This window comes from Malus sylvestris, chromosome 7 (genome assembly GCF_916048215.2).
Source record: "Malus sylvestris chromosome 7, drMalSylv7.2, whole genome shotgun sequence".
Classification (NCBI taxonomy): Eukaryota; Viridiplantae; Streptophyta; class Magnoliopsida; order Rosales; family Rosaceae; genus Malus; species Malus sylvestris.
This window is the reverse complement of record NC_062266.1, coordinates 9448177-9466592: the sequence shown is the minus strand read 5'-3', so window position 1 is coordinate 9466592 and position 18416 is coordinate 9448177. Positions and strand designations below refer to the sequence as shown.

General features: G+C 34.9%; 1 protein-coding gene across 5 annotated transcripts in view; it reads right to left on the bottom strand.

Moving 5' to 3' along the window:
- LOC126627823 (26S proteasome non-ATPase regulatory subunit 12 homolog A-like) overlaps window positions 1-10436 on the bottom strand; it is an 83185-nt gene extending 72749 nt beyond the window's left edge. The window contains exons 1-13 of one of the 5 annotated variants that reach the window (XM_050297381.1): window positions 10272-10435; window positions 9558-9613; window positions 9256-9450; window positions 8410-8517; window positions 8202-8306; window positions 8037-8093; window positions 7719-7915; window positions 6971-7070; window positions 6764-6876; window positions 6504-6657; window positions 6338-6415; window positions 5249-5493; window positions 4917-5159 (exon numbers count right to left, since the gene is read on the bottom strand). In XM_050297381.1, coding sequence (XP_050153338.1) covers window positions 5275-5493; window positions 6338-6415; window positions 6504-6657; window positions 6764-6876; window positions 6971-7070; window positions 7719-7915; window positions 8037-8093; window positions 8202-8306; window positions 8410-8517; window positions 9256-9450; window positions 9558-9560 — 1329 coding nt within the window. In that variant the 5' untranslated portion in view covers window positions 9561-9613; window positions 10272-10435 and the 3' untranslated portion in view covers window positions 4917-5159; window positions 5249-5274. Of the gene's footprint in view, window positions 1-4916; window positions 5160-5248; window positions 5494-6337; window positions 6416-6503; window positions 6658-6763; window positions 6877-6970; window positions 7071-7718; window positions 7916-8036; window positions 8094-8201; window positions 8307-8409; window positions 8518-9255; window positions 9451-9557; window positions 9614-10271 lie in introns of those variants that run through there. The other 4 variants (XM_050297382.1, XM_050297383.1, XM_050297384.1 and 1 more) reach the window with 4 other exon arrangements.
- Between the last annotated feature and the right edge of the window lie 7980 nt (window positions 10437-18416).

The following is an 18416-nucleotide window of genomic DNA, read 5'->3' as shown; positions in this document are numbered from 1 at the left end:
AAAACTGGCACTTCTCGAAACTGGGTTGTTTCACATGAAAGCTTCCCTAACTTATCCTAGGAGCCTCAGGGCGTTGTAAGAAAGCTTCCCAGACCTTCAAAACTCCTTGACCCGGCCTGAAAATCATTGAACTCAAACTCACTGAGTTCGGACCTTCCGAGTTCGACGTCCAAAACTCGGTTAACTCATGATCCAGTGGTACGGTTGTGGTCATGGGTTCAAGGATAGTCCATTGGTGTGGTTTTCAGGTCTCGATGGTGAGGTTTGGTGTGTGTTCGAGAGAGTTGCAGAGTGAGAGTGAATAGAGAGTCTTTCGGGGAGAGAGAGATAGTGAATTTTGAAAATTGATTGGTGACTAGTGTGAGTGTGCAACTCACTGATTAGTTATGTAAGAGAAAGAAAAATATAATTGGGTGGTGAAGAGAGAAACTGGGAAAAAAGAATGGAGGGGAGTGATTGGTGGAAAGCAAATTTAATTTGTTGTTGATCGGGAAACACGAATCCACTTTTTAGGGATAGGAAATCTGATTTCTTACAGTGTTTCAAACACTGATAATTTGTACGCATGTGTACAAAATACCCGTGATTATCGTACTTTAACGGAGCGTAACTTTTTCATTCCAGATCTGATTCGAGTCTAACATGCACTCACGCGTTCGTAGTGACGAGTACAATTTAAGTACGAAACTAGGAAAATGAAACAATAGTCGAAAACAAAGTCCACGTCAGATTACACTTTTCCCCAAAAAGGGTAAAAACATCAAATTGCACAAACGGAAAGGAAATTACAGTGAAAATTAGGGACAGGTCGTCACAGGTTGTCTCCAAAGCGGAAACACGGGCATCCACGGTAGTGGCACGAGTAGTAGCATGGTGATGGGGCATACATGAGGAAGGGATCCAAGATCAATGGGTGATACTAATGTTAGTAGGTCGACCTTAACTTGTGTTAATGGAGGAATGGCGAGCACCACGTGTTTATATATAAGTGATTGGAAATGTTATTTTTTAAGTTATTAACTTTTTAGCACACGTATCCCACCATTTATATAGTGATACATGGCCCACCCCATGTTCCGGTCACACTAAAAAATCTCTCCAAATTTAAACCTTAAATATAATTTTGACTGACTATAATACCATTTTATAATTCTAACCAAAATTGGGTATGAGAATACAACAATGTTGTTGCAGTCCTAATTTATACCTTAAATATAATTTTAACCAACTATTATACCATTTTATAATTCTAACCAAAATTGGGTATGCTGTTGCAGTCCTACTAGATTAAGAATGTGATCTTGTAAATCGTATCATATTTGAGATATCCTTATGTGATTCTACCATACCTCTTAGACTAGATATTATCCTATTAGATTTGTAATCCTATTGGGGTAAGGAATTTACCTTCCACATTACTATAAATAAAGACATAATAAGGTGGAATAACACACAACTCACAATTACACATCTCTCTCTTTCTCTCTTTGTGCCGCACCCCCTCTATGTATGGCCTCCATAATTGTTTAGTAAATTATGCCTACAACACGTTATCAACACGCTCTTGACGCTGCACTAAAGAGAGTTTATTCTTTAATCAGGGGAGTATTACGTTTTAATCATTCTTTTTATGATTAATTTATAATTTTATTGAATTAATATACATGATATTGATTCAGTTTACTTTTTCTATGTTAAACGTGATACAATGCATTGGAGATGCAATTCTGACTTTCCGATAAAGATCTGCTACAAATTCAAAGGCTTTTGTTGTTTTTTACCAATCAGGTATAATTAAAATAAAGTAAGATATTTGAAACGCCCACGAAGCATGAAAACATTTCCCATGATGCATGAACCCTCTATATTTATAGTTTCCTTCCAATATATATATATATATATATAATTCATATATTTGTCAATATATATACGTCTCATGCATTACGCAATTATTATTCTGCTATGTGGAATTTGTGAGCCAAAGCATATAAATAAATTAGAAGCAATTTAGGGTTTTCCAAACCCTAGAGATGTTGAACAAAAAAAACAAAAAAAAATGAGAAATATGCGACATGGCTGCGGTTTGCCGCCGCGTCGCCACTGGCACCACCACCGATTATCGCAGCTAGCCTGTAGCCCAGCCTCGTGGAGCACACATGGGAACGGCATCGTTTAACACCTTGGACCACACGGCAGTAGCCCTTTAGGCTCTGCAACTCACTCATGACAACCCAGGCCATTGGCCTGGTAGCGTACTCATGGGCATGCAGCCCCAACCAAACCCGAGAAGGCCTGAAGTTTTGTTGGACTTGTCCTACACGTCCCTGGCCCAACACCAGTAGCCCAGAGCTGCTGGGCATTTTGTCCCGTGCTCAGACCTACCTGCAATAAGCATGTTGTTTGTTGGGCTTGGCCCAACTCACTAGTAGCCTTTGAGCTACTGAGCTTGACCTACCCCAGCCCAAAACCCGAAAACCAGCCTCAGATAGGCTTCCCCTCACCAACCTGCAAACCAGCCTTGGGCTTGGCTTGCTCTCGTGCTTTTGGCCCAAACCAATAGCCATTGCTGCTAGGCTGGCCCCATGACCAACCCAATAGCCCATAGCCATTATTGGGCTACACCCGCAACCCTCCCCAAGCCCAACAGCTTGCAGCCATGCTGCAGGGCTTAGACCAGCACCGTAGCCAACCCAATAAGGCTGGGCAGCGTTACCTTTTTCGACCCAATGCCAATTTTTGACACGTTATAAATCATACCCAATTATTTTATTTGGGATACTTTGGTTTACGCTAATTAATTGCAAATTAATTATCACTTGGCACATCGCCAACCGAAGCTAATATGACCCGTCTGTCATCATTTTGCTTCCACGATCGACCTCGTTTGGTCTCGATCTATTGAATTAATTAAAAGTGAACAACAGTTGATTAATTTGATAATTAATCCAAAATTATTGGCCTGAAGATCACTTTTGGACATTAATGATTCAATAATTTATTTTTATACTTTGAAACGTTGACATCCTTTCGTTGTCCCGAAGCTCTCACACTTGAGTTCCCGAAGCAACTCAAATCCACAACACTTAAATCAGCATATTGCATTATGTGTTCTTGTAGGAACCTCTCTTTTATGAACTAAACATTCATAAACTAAATTGAACCTACAGTTTCGAATTTAGTGCCTTTGAAACCCGAAGTTTCCATAAAACAATACATACATAAAAACCTGATGTTTTTCATGTAAACCATGTCTTAGAACCCAAATGTTCTAACTTCGATGCTTATGGATGTTTTATTTTCCAAAGCACCAATCACAATCTTGTTCCTTCCATTTAGTTGATTGACTCAAACCGTAACAAGTTCGATTTCACTAATTTGGATGTTTCTTGACATAAACCACTTTATGTGGGTACAAGATGTGAATCCCCACTTGACTATCAAGAAGCTGAGAACCATTGGAGCCAACAATGGCATGGAAGAGTTGCATAAGCCTCCGCCATGATTTTCATTCTAAGAAGCATAACAAACGGAAATGTCTCCCGAACAAGGATTCCATGGCCCTTTGGCTCGCTCCTATGGACCATTTAATCATGAAAGGTATTACCTGAAGCACACCATGATTACATCCATGAATGAGTACAATTATGAAGTTTATAAATCAAATAGAATTTTGACTGGAGAATACTTTTCTCGTCCTTCCATGATATTCGTTCTTGAAGTAGCAGTGTAGAGAGTGGAAGTTTATCAGATTCTCAGATCTGATTACTACCATAAATGTGAGAAAACAGTATAGACTTAGCTTCGGTTTAAGTCTACAGGATAGTGGTACCCTACTTCAGCAGGGATGCACCAAAGGGCATGCTTTGCTTTGGCGGAGGTGCAAAGGTGCACCGAACGGTATTGCTCTGCTTCAGAAGAGGCTCACCGAACAGACCCCTCCAGCTTCGGCTGGAGCCTACTAATTAGGGCCTGCCAAGGTGGCATCACGCCCGAAGTGTGATCATTGGCACCTAAGACCTAAAACTTTAAGAATAAGGGCTATTCTTTCAGTGAACTGCATTTCAAATGCTTTTGTTATAATCTAACTTTAACTTCCTCTTTCACGCTAATGAGGCTATATAGGAAAAGTTTGTATCATTTTCTCTACAGGAGTACTTCAAATTCTTGAAATTCCCCTTCATTTTTCAGAAATCAAGAGCTTGGAACCTAATTGTTTGCGTTAAAATTGTATCTGATGTAATTTTCGGATGGTAACCCCCGGAAGTTCCAAAAAAGTTTGCTTGAGGCAGCTCTGTAGGCAGTCGACGGACTAACTACCAGGTACTTGGGTCATTTGGCGGAATGATTCCAGACATTCTTGCCCGAATTGGATATGCTCCATCTTCTGTCAATGTTCAATTTATTACTGTTTTGGATTTCGTGTTGGAGTGTTTGGGGCAAGGAAAGTGGGCGTCATGGTAGTCTTTGTCACGGCTTGATCATTCTGCATTTGATGGACTGAGTAATGTCTGGTTTGAGTAGTTTTCCTTCTGTCGAAAAAGTTGATACCTTTACTCGGGAGGTTTTAGAGACCGATAAAGCAAATTATGTTCCGTTTGCGGCTGTAACGGCTGCAGCTAGAGTACTGAGGGCGTTAACTAGATCTGTATTAACTAAAACAAATTGAGAATTCATTGTAAACAAACCGGTTTTGCGAATATTGACCATAGATAACAACTTACTGCAGCTCCAATGATGGTGAATATGATGACAATGGTAAGAGTAATCAACCCTGTCAGTTCTGCTAATTATCGCTATCAAACAATCACGTTCTAAACATAACCAAAACACCCTGAAAGCACAAATCTAATGGAGACATTCTGCGGCAACCATGTAGCAAAGAAAGAATCTTAACAAGGCCAAAGAACATAGACAAGTGAAGTGAAACACTCGATTTCTTCCCGGAGAAAAAAATGAATACCATCCAAGGTTTTGCTTTCATTACCCACTAACAAGCATGTGCTGGTAGCTTACAACAATCTTCTAGTTTCAAGAAGCATAACGCTAACAAAAAACAACTTCGTGCACATGCCTGATCTGCCCCCGATCAAACGAAGATTTACTCCAAATGCTTGAATCTGAAAGTTGCTTTAGTCCGCGAAACAAGGATTAGGGCCTACCTGCAAGAATGGTTTTAAGGGCATCGTTTTATATTTCCATTTTAGTTTTAAAACCAATTTAAAGCAAGACATACACGGAAGAATTCTACCTGAAATTTTGTGATGCTGAATCTTCTCAAACCTTCAGAGAAGCCTTGTGTACCATGGTTTCTTTGTGTATTTGGTGGCAGCTCTTCTCAACAAGATCAAGCAGTTTCTCCAAGTTCATAGCCCACGAATTCAGAACATTGTTGCTATCCTTTGCAGTTTGGAAACAGACTATTCCTACTGGCCTGTCAATCTTGGCCACAAGTGCCTTGGACACAACCATATCCGACAGATGCTTCTCAGCTTCCTGTATAGGAAGGGGGCAAAGCTATAGATAAAACTAGAATTGAAAAAGATAAATCGCAGACTCCAAATAAGTCCAGCTATGGCATCCCAAAACCATCAGATTATACAGATCAGACTCTTATCATATATAAATACATTACATTATAATGATACGTTTATACATAGTGTCTACTAATATTCATTCCAATCTTTTTTTATGTCTATATAAATAAAACAAAAGAGAAACCATATATCAACCCATAGATTCTCACAATGAATCGCAGTTACCTATGGATTTATAGATTAAAAAAATAAGAAACTTTGAAAAGAAAAGAAAAAATAGTGCAGACAGAAAACGGACAATTGAGTGGAAGGACGGACAGCATAAAAGCCGTGAGATTTACCATTCTAAATTATGAGAATAAATTATAAAACTAATGTGTTATACTTCATTACAACAACTTATGTGTAAATCAGGCTTCGGGTGGGGTTGCGTTGGAAATTGGAATGTTTAATTTAATTGCAACCAATTTTAATTTAGAGAAATGATCAACGCCCATTGCACTAACCTTTTCATTTGGACCTTCTTGCTTTATCAAATGCCATGCGTCATTTTTTTACACAAATAAAGAGACATTCAATGCCTTCGTAATCTTTTTCTTTTCATTTTTAATCCCTAGCCAAAAGCATTAAAAAGTTCTGTTTCTTTTCTCATGTACAAAATGACAAATGGCATTTGATAGTGAGAGGGTCCAAATGCAAAGGTTAGCGCAAAGGTTGTTAGCATTCCCCTTATATTTAAGCATGTTGCAATAATTCACTGTAACAAAGATTTCAATATTAAATGCAAATCAGCATTAGCAAACCTGGATACTCAGGCACAGCAGCTCTGCAAGTCTTTTCAAGGTAATTCTCGAGTAGTTCTTTGAAACAACAAGTATGTTCTGAAATAACAGTATCACATGTCAGAAACTAAATTACTAACCGAACAGTTAAATAAAGAGAAGATAGGTATGCTTAGAAAAACTCTACATGTTCAATAATCCTCTGTCTCAGATCTTCAGCTGCTTTGTCACCCAAAGAGCCTCCAAGCATATTCTTCTCACTCTCAAACTCATCCTTGTATGTATTCCAAAGAGTGGTCCATTGTATGACCTCCATAGTTACCACCTGTTTCAACAGCAACCTATACAGCATAATAACAAAGGCAGGCATCATAAGTCAATGAAGAGCGTATATTATATGTGAGCACGCAAAGGGAGATGTGCAATAGATGCTATTGTTCAATATACCGAAAATATGTAAGTTCAGAAAGATTCTTATCCTCCAGGATGGAATTGAGAAGGCTTGACTGCATTGAATCGTATGGAGCCAGAACCAAGTACCAACAGATTTTCCTCAAGACCTAGAACAAAAGTATCGGAGAAGCTCAATTATATTCCTAAAATGTGTGTGTGTGTGTGTGTGTGTGTGTGTGAGTGTGAGAGAGAGAGCTTTACCGGTATCCACTGGGCTGGATTCTCCTTAACAGAAGGAATATCATATATCGCCTTGTAGCAACGGCAAATCTCAAGGTAATCGTTGTTGTGAAAATAATACCTACATAATCAGTAAGAGAACATCAGCAATTTAATTATTTAGACAGCCAAACAATTTGCGCAACTATGTGGAAGCCATTCACCTTCTAGCATCTACAACTCCAAATGAGAAACATGGATTCATGGATCTCTCATACATAATCTTATAGAGAGAAAAAAAACCTAAATGAAGTAAAGTTAAAATGTTATTCACCCCTAAGATATTTTGTTCTTTAACAGTTGTGGTTTGAATGGAGCCAGGCCAGAAAACAAAATTAGAATGGAACAATGTCAGAAAATGAACCAAGCTGGTGTTTGGCAATATCAGATTCTAAACCCCATGCTTGTTCTTTGCAGTCCAACATTTCCATCCTACTGTTTGAAAATAGTAGGTTGGAACTGCTTACACTAGAGCACCAATACAAAGTTTACCTTTAAGGGTAAATTCGTCAATAAATTTATATATAGAGCCAAAATCAGGGAACGGGAATGGAAAATCTAACTTTCTTTGGGAATGCAACCCATCCCTATTTTCACTTTAGAACACAGAAAAGGAATCTCAAAACAATTCCAAAGCAGCAAAACAGTGAATCAAATACTCTAAAGTGGTAGATATTTAAACAGATACGGAACAACAAAAACATAGAATAGGGATAAAAACACTCAATACCGTATCATTAATTCATAGTAGATCCGCTTCAACTCCAAGAGCGATGGTATATCAGCAGGAGCTTCTTCAACAACATTGTCACCTTCTTTAGGTTTTTTCTTTTCTTTTGAAGCATCAACGTCAAAAACCCTTGGACTAATCTTCCTTGAGAGTATTTGAGCGCGAACATAATCTTGACGATCTAAGCACAACCGAACCTGCAAAATTAATTACACAGCATGGCTCATAATAAGAACAGACCTAATACATAAAGACGTTGTGAATTTAATGAATGAGTATTGAATATAAAGTGTATTTTCAAAAGAATTAGACCCATACTTGTTCAAGAATGAAAGCAATCTTCTCAGTTTTTGCCATGGCACCAAAAGTTTCCACCTGCAAAGATTAACAATTAAAAATGAGTGCAGTAAAATGCATTCTCCTTTCTTTCTTTTTTTCCAGAGGAAGGAGGGGGGCAAGGGAAGATAACAATTCCATACTGACCGCAATTTCTTGCATCAAATCAGCAGCTTCAGCAATAAGCCCTTGCTCTTCCTTAATCTTTGCAAGTCTCTTGATTAACCGAGCTCTCTCAATTTCAACATATATCTAATGAATAACAGTGATCATGAGTACTGTAAACAAAAAATCATTTAAGTTGAAATCACATAATCTGAATGGAGGCAATTAAAGATTTTTACAATAAGTTTACCTTCCCAGCAGAAACATTATTCAGTGTTTTAATAAGCTCTACACGAGTTTCAATATCAGGTGTCTGATCAATGTATTGCATCGCTTGTTGGACCATTGCAGTTACAGCCTGCATGGAAACAAACAGCCCAATGAGCTATAACAATAAAAGAAATTTACTTCTGGGAATACAATCAATTGCAACTTGGAAAACACATTATCACGGAAAGCAACTAATATAGGATATGCTGATATCCCAATCGCAGCAGTAATTTGCTGCCCTGAAAGGAAAAGAGATACCAGTAACTCTTAATCTGTAACATTGACGAGAAATACTATACATATAAGGAATCATAAGACAAAGATAGTTAAGTACACGTCCATACGGGTGCGTTTGGTACGCAGACGGGACGGAACGGGACGGGACGGGACGGAACGGGACGGGACGGAACGAAGGTGTAATTTTTGAAAAAGACATGGGGTATATTTGTCTTAAAATGGTAAAACATTGTGTTCCACAGACGTGGAACAAACCCGTTCCAGGGGGGGCAGGTGGGACGCAAAAACACCCAAAATTTGTCCCGTGGAACAGCCCGTTCCACCCATTTTTGGCGCACCAAACGCGGGACGGAACGCCTCGTCCCGTTCCGTCCCGTCCCGTCCCACGTACCAAACGCACCCTACATGATCAAAGCTCTGTTTCTCTTAAAAAATGCTCAGTAGCACAAAAAAATTAAAGGACAGCAATAACTAATTGGGCACTGTACTAGTACTATTTAAACAAAGACCCAACATTTTAAATGGATGGTTTCATTCGTAAACTTAAACATACACAATCACACAACAAAGATGTCAAAGAATAGGTTACCTGCTTGAGCTGACCACGACGTTTGGATAATACAACAATCTGATCATTGAGAGTTTTCCACGCACCCGCTTTAAAGCAGAGATCAAGAATGTCAATGGCGGCCTTCTTGGTTCCTGCTACATCACCAGCGAGCCTCATCTGCTTCTCTACATTCAGCAACTTCTCAATTTGGTTATCCAAATCACCTCCTCCTTCCTGAAATTCAACAATTCCACACAACACATAACAATTCAGGATCAGCAGAGACAATTATTAAAAGATTAGGGTTTTAGATCTGTGAAGAGGGGGTCCAAATGGCTTACCATTGTAAAGATCAAGTAGAAATGAAACACCTAGTCTTGGTATGGATGAAAGCTACCTGAAATAGTACCCGGCAATAAGATCATGACTAATGAAGCAAACATATTACATGACCAGATTAGTTTTAGTTCCACATTTTAAAGGGTCTATAAAATAACAAAATCTGAGCCATACTACACCCCCTTTCATCCCTTTCGCTTCCATTTCCAAGAATATCCCTCACACACGGGTCAGTCTCACTCTCCTCTAGTCCAAACATATCGTAAGGAACTGAATTCAACTAATCTAAATTCCTTAATTGGCTAGGAAACACCAAAAGTAAACCCTAGAAACTCATAGCCCAAATTCAAAAGTAAAATGAAAAATTTAAGCTAAAAATAAGCACAGTTCCATTAGAAATACAATGACAAGAAAAACACATTACAAAAATCAACTGAAATACCAAAAAAAAAATTCAAATATAAAAAGTCACAGGCCTGAAACCCTAAATCATAGTTTTCAACAGAAGATATGTAGAGAGCATCCGAGTGAAAGAGTCAAAGGTCACAAATCCAATACAAAATTAAAAACCTAGATCGTTAGCAAACAAACCCAATCTCAACTTCACGAATCTAAATTCGGAACCCGTGCAGAAGGCCCAAATCGAAAACCAAGCAGATTTCTCAATGTATGATACAGTATTCAGAAAACCCTAAAAGTGCAATACTTGAGCATACCTGATGATACTTGAGATTTGAAAGAGAGAGATGGAGAAACAGGCGAGGGAGGAGAGAGAGAGAGATAGAGAGAGAGAGACCAGAGTGAGAGATACAAGCAAGAGACCAAAGAGGCCGATAATTTTCTTTCTTTTACTCGAAGTCGTTAGACCATCTCCAATCTTGGGCTAAAACCAAATTACACCCCCCCAAACACTCTTCAACCCATGTTAAAATTTTAGGCTGAATGTCAAATGTTATTTCTGGGCCAAATACCCCCCAGCTTTACACCCGGGCTAAATGCCAAATGTTTATCGGAATTTAAATTTTTTTAGATTAAAATGTTCATAAAATTAATTTACAATAATCTACGTATTTTTTTTTTAAATTAATTTAAGAAAAAAAATTAGCCTAAGTTCATTCTTTAATAATTTCGGGCTAAAATTTTAGGCTTGAAGGGTTGGAGCAAAAAATATGTTTCTGGGCTAAAAGCCAAATTTTCCGGGCTAAAAAATTTGGCTTTTAGCCCAAGGGTTGGAGATGGTCTTAGTGAGAATAAGTAAGGAATTTGGATCATGTAGGATCCTATCTGTATCATCCTATATCAAATATTTGATCCTGACCGTTGAAAATCATCCTACGGCTATGTAAAATTGATTTCTTTTAATACAATTTGATTTTTACCCAGACAAAACAAAAATGAAAAATAGTAAGGAAATTTTCTCGAAGTGAGATTTTTATATAAATTATATGTCATATCACAGTTTAATGTCAATTATTGTATTAATATTATAAAATATTGTGCTAAAATATGAGATGACAAATAATCCATAAAAATTTCTACTTTTCAGAGAGTATATCGTAGTAATTCTCAACAAAAAATTAATGAAACAGTTACAACACGTAACAACAATGTTACTCGAAATTACATGATCGTCTTAGTTATTTGTCCTATAAATCTTGTGAGGCGTTGCTTTCAGTTATAAATATTGTGAAAGCAATCAGATTAGCGCAGTACCTTTTATCCTTGTTTGCTTTCAGATTAAGCTCCTTGATTAAAGAAACAGTGGAAGTACGGTTATCTTGTTGACACGAAAGTTATATATTGGCTTATATACTTGGAGTAATCTTTAAGTTCTCTTCTTACTCTTGGCTTGTTAATTAGTTATCCCAATATTAAAGATAGTTTAGTACTACTTCTATTTTAAACATTATTTTCTAACAAGATTTGTAGCTCAAGTAATTAACAAACTGCATCTCGATTCACCGCTTCTCCCCCAACAATCACTTGTATAAAGAAAAACATTTTTCTGTATACTATTTGATGATCATGGTTTGACATAAACTGGCCTTAAAAACCCGCTTGATAATCATTTTCTTTGTTTATGGCACAAAAAATAAAAACTAAAAAACAAACTAGTTATCAAACAAGTCCTAAAATATTTAACTTTTGAAATGAAGACTAAAATGTATTTATTATCTTTTGTATGCCTAAAACATCTTACAATACGTTTGGAAGTTCAAAAAAACTAAAAGCGCTTTGAACAACGTTTGACAAAAAAAAAACTAAAAAATTGAATGTACTACAAATAAAGTGATTATGACAAAAGCACTTATGAATAAAAGTACTTCCAAACAAGTAAATGTCACAAAGAAGTCACTTTTTTGGTTCGTTAGTTAACCAAAAACTTTATGAACCCTTTCCTTTCTTTTGCAGAAAAGAAATTTGAGTACATTTATTCTTCTCTCTTCTTGTCACTTAAATAAGTTGAGTAGTTATTGTCATTTCAACTAGCTAAATTTCTTTTTTGTTTTTAACAAATGATATTATTTATACTGACGGGAAGGGGTGAGTTTAGCCTCAAACTGGGCTAGCAATAATGTCGTATACAAATAAAGTGATTGTGACAAAAGCACTTATGAATAAAAATACTCCCAAACAAGTAAATGTCACGAAGAAGTCACTTTTTTGGTTCGTTAGTTAACCAAAAACTTCATGAACCCTTTCCTTTCTTTTCCAGAAAAGAAATTGTAGTACATTTATTCTTTTCTTTTCTTGTCACTAGAATAAGTTAAGTAGTTATTGTTATTTCACCTAGCTGAATTTTTTTTTTAACAAATGATATTATCTACACTAACGAAAAGATGTGGGTTTAGCCTCAAACTGGGTTACCAATAATGTCGTTCAAATTCGCCTCTTACAAGAATCGAACATAAAATCTTTCACTTATAAATTAAAAAAAAACTACTAAATCATAATATTGAGTTGCAAATTTCATATAACTTAAAGCATTTGCCTTTCAAATTAGAAAGTAGTTGGAGACGGTTAGAATTAGGTGGCTCAGGTATCATTAATTTAGTAGTTTCCATTTCCTGTTGTAGCAGTACACAAACGAATGAATGAGTAATTGCCTAATCTGAGTACTGTTCTTTTTAATCAAGAATCTCAAACTTAGGCTATCTCCAATCGAATGGTCCAGAGGGTCAGAAGGCAGAAAAACGTCCAAAAATCATCTCCAATCGAGGGCTAAGCCAGAGGGCTCATGGGCCCCACGGAATTTAAAAGGACCAAAGGCCAATCGGCTGGCCATTTTCAGCCAGCCTGCTGGCTGGCCCAATTTCAATTTTTTTTTTTTGGTTCTTTTCCATTAGCCTAGCCCTTCTTTCTTTTTTCATTGCCCCAGCCCACTTTAGGGTTTAGGGCTTAGGTTTTTTTTTAGGGAACTTTAACTAAAAGTTTCCGGTACTGTTCACTTTAACGAAAAACCACATTTTTACACTAAAAAGTCAATCATGATACTATTCATTTTACCCTTTATTTTGTCATTATCATTAAAAATTCAAAGTTTTCAAGCCATTTTCATTAGTTTTCCTTTTTTTTTTATGGTCCTAGCCCATTTTTTGTTTTTATGCCAAACGACCTTTCTATTTTTTTTTAATTTCTAATTTTTTCCTACACCATTTCTCACATATTTTTTACTATTTCATACTATCTTACTTCAATTTATTTTAATTCTTCACATTTCATACTATAGCCCTTTGACCCTCAGTTTTTTGTGACAGGGCTAAAACGAGCCCTATGGTCCTTTGGCCCTCGGTTGGAGATGGTAAGGAATATGGCATTGCACTGTTCATTAAAAAATTTCTTGAAGGGTCAGATGGCTAAAACGAGCCCTATGGCCAACCTTCGGTTGAAGATGACCTTAGCTTCTTCTTTTCTTTTCTTTTCTCCTAGAAATGATAAAGATCTTGTCCAATTAAAGGGGAATACAATCGTATAGGATAACATTGCAGATTAATTTGGAGATTCGCGGAACCAACAAGAATCCAAATCATAAAATAAAATTCATTCTTTTAAGAAGCCACTGTATTTAGGAGTGGATGGAAGTAGGGACCAATGTGGTCTCAAGACCATTCAAATTCGAAAAATATATATGTGAAGGTCTTTTGAAGATCCTCCGAATGTTTGGTACAGGTTTAGTTTGTGTCTACTAAATGTTTGATGTAATGCATGCTAGACAAATTTAGACATGTTGCTCAACAACACTTGACAAGTTCTCTTTATATCACTCATCAAATTGCTTTGGCATGTGTCGATATCTGTTCCTAATAAACTGATTCTTTTTGCGCTTTGCTCTGTTCCTAAAAAATGTCGTACCCAGTGCACAAGGCTCCCGCCTGTAAAGTTCAAATCCTGAATTGACATAATGGCCATAATGATTGGCCGTGACAAAATTTTTTGGCAGATTTTTACTTGCCCAGGAAGACGAACCTTCCGATCCACTTTAAGGACGAGTCAGAGCTATATATATCTTGATCATTTTGAAATTATCAAATCTTATATATAAAGCCACCACAAAAGGTTTTTGATGTCACTTAAGTTTCAACAAAAAAATTTGAACAAAAATGCCTACGAGACAAAAAATGTCAAAGGCATCTCAAAATAATGCATCAAATAAGGTAGGGGCATTTTTGTCATTTTAATAGTACTTTTTTTAATAATTAATTTTTTTGTTTATTTTTAATTAGTACATCACAATAAACTAGCAATAATGTGATTCAATTTCTTTATTTTTAAACAAGTTCAAAACATCTTAAAAGACGTGTAATCTTGGTTATAAAAAATGTCTTTCGCATGCAGATAATAATGTGATTAAATTAGTTGTCAGATTTTTTTTTTTTTAACAAATGATATTATCCACACTAAGATAGATGAAGGTGGGTTTAACCTCATAATGAGCTCGTAATAATGTGATTCAATCAGATGTTTATTAAATATTATTTTCTCTATTTTTAAACACGTTCAAAACATCTTAAGAGGCGTGTAATGCCGATTTTAAAAAAAATGTCTTTCACATCGGATAATAATGTGATTAAATTAGTTGTCAAATGGTTGATTTTTTTTTTTGTTGTTAACAAACGATATTATCACATTAAGAAGGAGGTGGTGGACTTAACCTCACAATGAGCTAACAATAATGTAATTCAATCAATTGCTTATTAAATATTATTTTCTCTATTCTTAATTTAAATTCTATAGATACTGATTTTATTCATTTATTTCAAATATTTGACTTTCCTTTTTTCAATTTAGGCATATAAATACATTTAAAACATGTAAGTCACATGTAGCACGTCCTGATTCAAAAATATCTTTTGCACGCGCGTGAGTGTGTGCATAAAGGCTATTTAAATTACAAATATATTGCAATACTATTTCTGATTCCTAAATTTTTTTTAGTGTAATTATTTTAAAGTCCTGAGAAATGGAGGTGGATTGTCTGCCCTCCCATTTCCAAACTCTTCTTATCTCCTTCTGTTTGGTGTGGTCACGGTTAAACTACGTCAACATTTTATATTCCTATTACTTTTTATTTTATAATTTTTATAAAAAAATAATATAAAATGTTGACGTGACTTAACCGTGACCATACAAACAGAAGGAGATGAAAAGAGTATGGAATAGGAGGGCAAACAATCCACCTACCTGAGAAATATCCGAATGTATGTATATTTACTGCTAGAGGTCACGTCGACAGAAGTCAAGTCTTTGTCTCTCAAATAAAATTAAATCAAGCTACTAAAATGAGATTTCAATAAAATATTAGAACGTTTTGATGAAAAGTGTTTGGATCAACTTTTTCTTAATTAAAAATCATCAACTACTTTTATTTAATAAAAAGTGCTAGAGATTTAATGAAAATGACAAAAATAACATGCAATAAGCCCAAAAAAATTATATTTCACGAGCTAAAACAAAGCCCAACATGCAATATCAAATCTTTCCTCCAGCTTAGCCCTTCCCAGCTTCACGTTATTTACAAAAATTATCATCAAGCACCAAAAAAGTCAAATAAAACCAAATTTAATTTAATTTTTCTTGCAACAAGCCGTTGCAACCACTTGCCCCCCTTCCCCTTCCCCCCAAACTCTCAAAATTAAAGCTCATTTGACATAATTAATTTAAGAACCATCCCCATTTCCATTTTCTCTATGGCGTCCACCATCCCCACTTTTATTTTTCATCTGCACAATTCCCACAAACTAAAAGTCTTACTTTTCAAATTCAATTTAATAAACAAGGAACTTACTCTTCCACTCCATACATATATAGCAGAAAGAACAAAGCTCTTCCCAAACAGAAAAATGATCTACATGTTAACAAATAAAATAGGTAATTCATGTAAGTAGTGGATTGTCTTGATGGTTAAAGTTATATTGTCAACTTAAGTCATTGCAGGTTTAAACTTTTTATCCCCATAAAATAAATTAGTACATGATTTTGCTTGTACTAAAAATAATAAATAATTAGTATAGAAATATCCCTTGTACTAAAACAAAAATTACACATCAAATTAAAATTACATAACAATACTCCATCAATTATCTTTTATATCAACAAATCAATTGTCTTGGATTGCAGTTTTACAAGTCGCTTTGTCATATCCCAGCAACAACCTAAAAACAAATCAACACAAATGCATTGGTATCATACTGGAAATGTGATACTTTACGATTCCTTAAGTAATAGAAAAATCAAATAGCTCAAATATTTCCACAAGTAAACAAAATTAGCAATTATAAACAAATGAAAAGTCTCCAAAATCTAAAATCTTCGAACTAGTTATTTTTTAAAATAAACTATTTTGCTGTAGTTTCAGAAATAGTGTTTATTTGTTTCCTTTCAGAAACAGTGTGAGTTATTTTGGTACAGTTTTCAGAAATAATATGCAATTTTGTTGTAGTTCTAGAAATAATGTGGTTTATTTTTTGTTCAATTCCAGAAATAATGTTGGTTCTTTTGTTGTAGTTTAAGAAATAATATTTATTTTGTTTCCTTCCAGAAATAGTGTGAGTAATTTTGGTTCAGTTTCAGAAATAGTGTGAGTTATTTTGCAGTAGTTTCAGAAATAGTATGTATTTTGTTCTATTACAAAAATAATTTGGGTTATTTTGCTGTAGTTCCAAAAATAGTGTTTACTTGTTCAATTCCAAAAATAGTGTGGGCTATTTTGGTTCAGTTTTCAAAAAGAATGTGTGATTTTGTTGTTGTTTGAAAAATAGTGTGGATTATTTTGGTTCAATTTCAGAAATATTGTTTGTTATTTTGCTGTAATTTCAGAGATAATGTTTATTTTGTTCATTTCCAAAAATAGTGTGGGTTATTTCAGTTCAATTTCAGAAATAGTTTTGTTTTTTTTTTGCTGTAGTTCCAAAAATAGTGTGTATTTTGTTCATTTCCAGAAATAGTCTAAGTTATTTTGGTTCAGTTTCGAAAATAGTGTGGATTATTTTGTTGCAGTTCCAAAAATAGTGTGGATTATTTTGGTTATGTTTCAGAAATAATATTTATTTTGTTTATTTTCAGAAATAGTGTGAGTAATTTTGGTACAGTTCTAGAAATAATATGAGTTATTTTGCAGTAGGTTCAAAAATAGTATGTATTTTGTTCTATTACAAAAATAATTTGGGTCATCTTGTTGTAGTTACAGAAATAATGTTTATTTGTTCAATTCCAAAAATAGTTTGGGCTATTTTGGTTCAGTTTTCAGAAATAGTGTGTGATTTTGTTGTAGTTTAAAAAATAGTGTAGATTATTTTGGTTCAGTTTCAGAAATATTGTTGGTTATTTTGTTGTAATTTCATAAATAGTGTTTATTTTGTTCATTTCCAAAAATAGTGCGGGTTATCTCAATTCAGTTTCATAAATAGTGTTTTTTTGTTGTAGTTTTAGAAAGAGTGTATACTTTCTTTCATTTCCAGAAATAGTCTGTGTTATTTTGGTTCAATTTCAAAATAGTGTGGATTATTTTGTTGTAATTCCAAAAATAGTGTGGATTATTTTTGTTCAGTTTCAGAAATAATGGGAGTTATTTTACTATTTCTTAAACTAAAACTAACTATTTCTTGAAATAAACACGGATACTATTTATATTTCTTAAACTAAAGACTCATTCTCACCAATTACTCACCTATAACAAAAATTTGCAGTGTTATGAACTAAAACCCTTCAACTTTTCCAACTTTATGAGCAAAAACTAGCATTAGTAGATTCAAAAGTTCAAAACTCCCTTACATATAAATAGTTATATTTCTATAACTGGACATTTTCCTTTTCTTCTTAATATTTCACTTGCATTTCCACTTCTGCACCCAATTTCGTATCTCCGTTCCAGCAATTCAGATGAATTTAGTATAGTGTAGCATATTGCTTACATAAAAAAATAAAATTAAATAAAATTCACCTACATTTTTCTTTTTCTGATTTGCATTTTCACATTCATGCATGTGGCTTCAACCAAACAAAAACACCGAAACAGGGACATAGATAAAAGAAAATACTTACAATTGTCAAATGTATGGGGATTATTTCCAGGAAAATCAATAATTGTAGAGTTTGAATTTGAAAACTGACTATCTCTTAAACTAAACGCATGTATTATTACTATTTCTTAAACTTGTTAAAATACACATGCATTATCACTACTTCTTAAACTGAATATTGACTATTTCTTGAACTGAATATTGACTATTTCTAAAACTGAACACAAGTACTATTACTATTTCTTAAACTAAACACTAACTATTTCTACAACTGAACACGGGACTATCACTATTTCTTACATTGAAAGTTGGTACTATCACTATTTCTAAACTAAATACCGA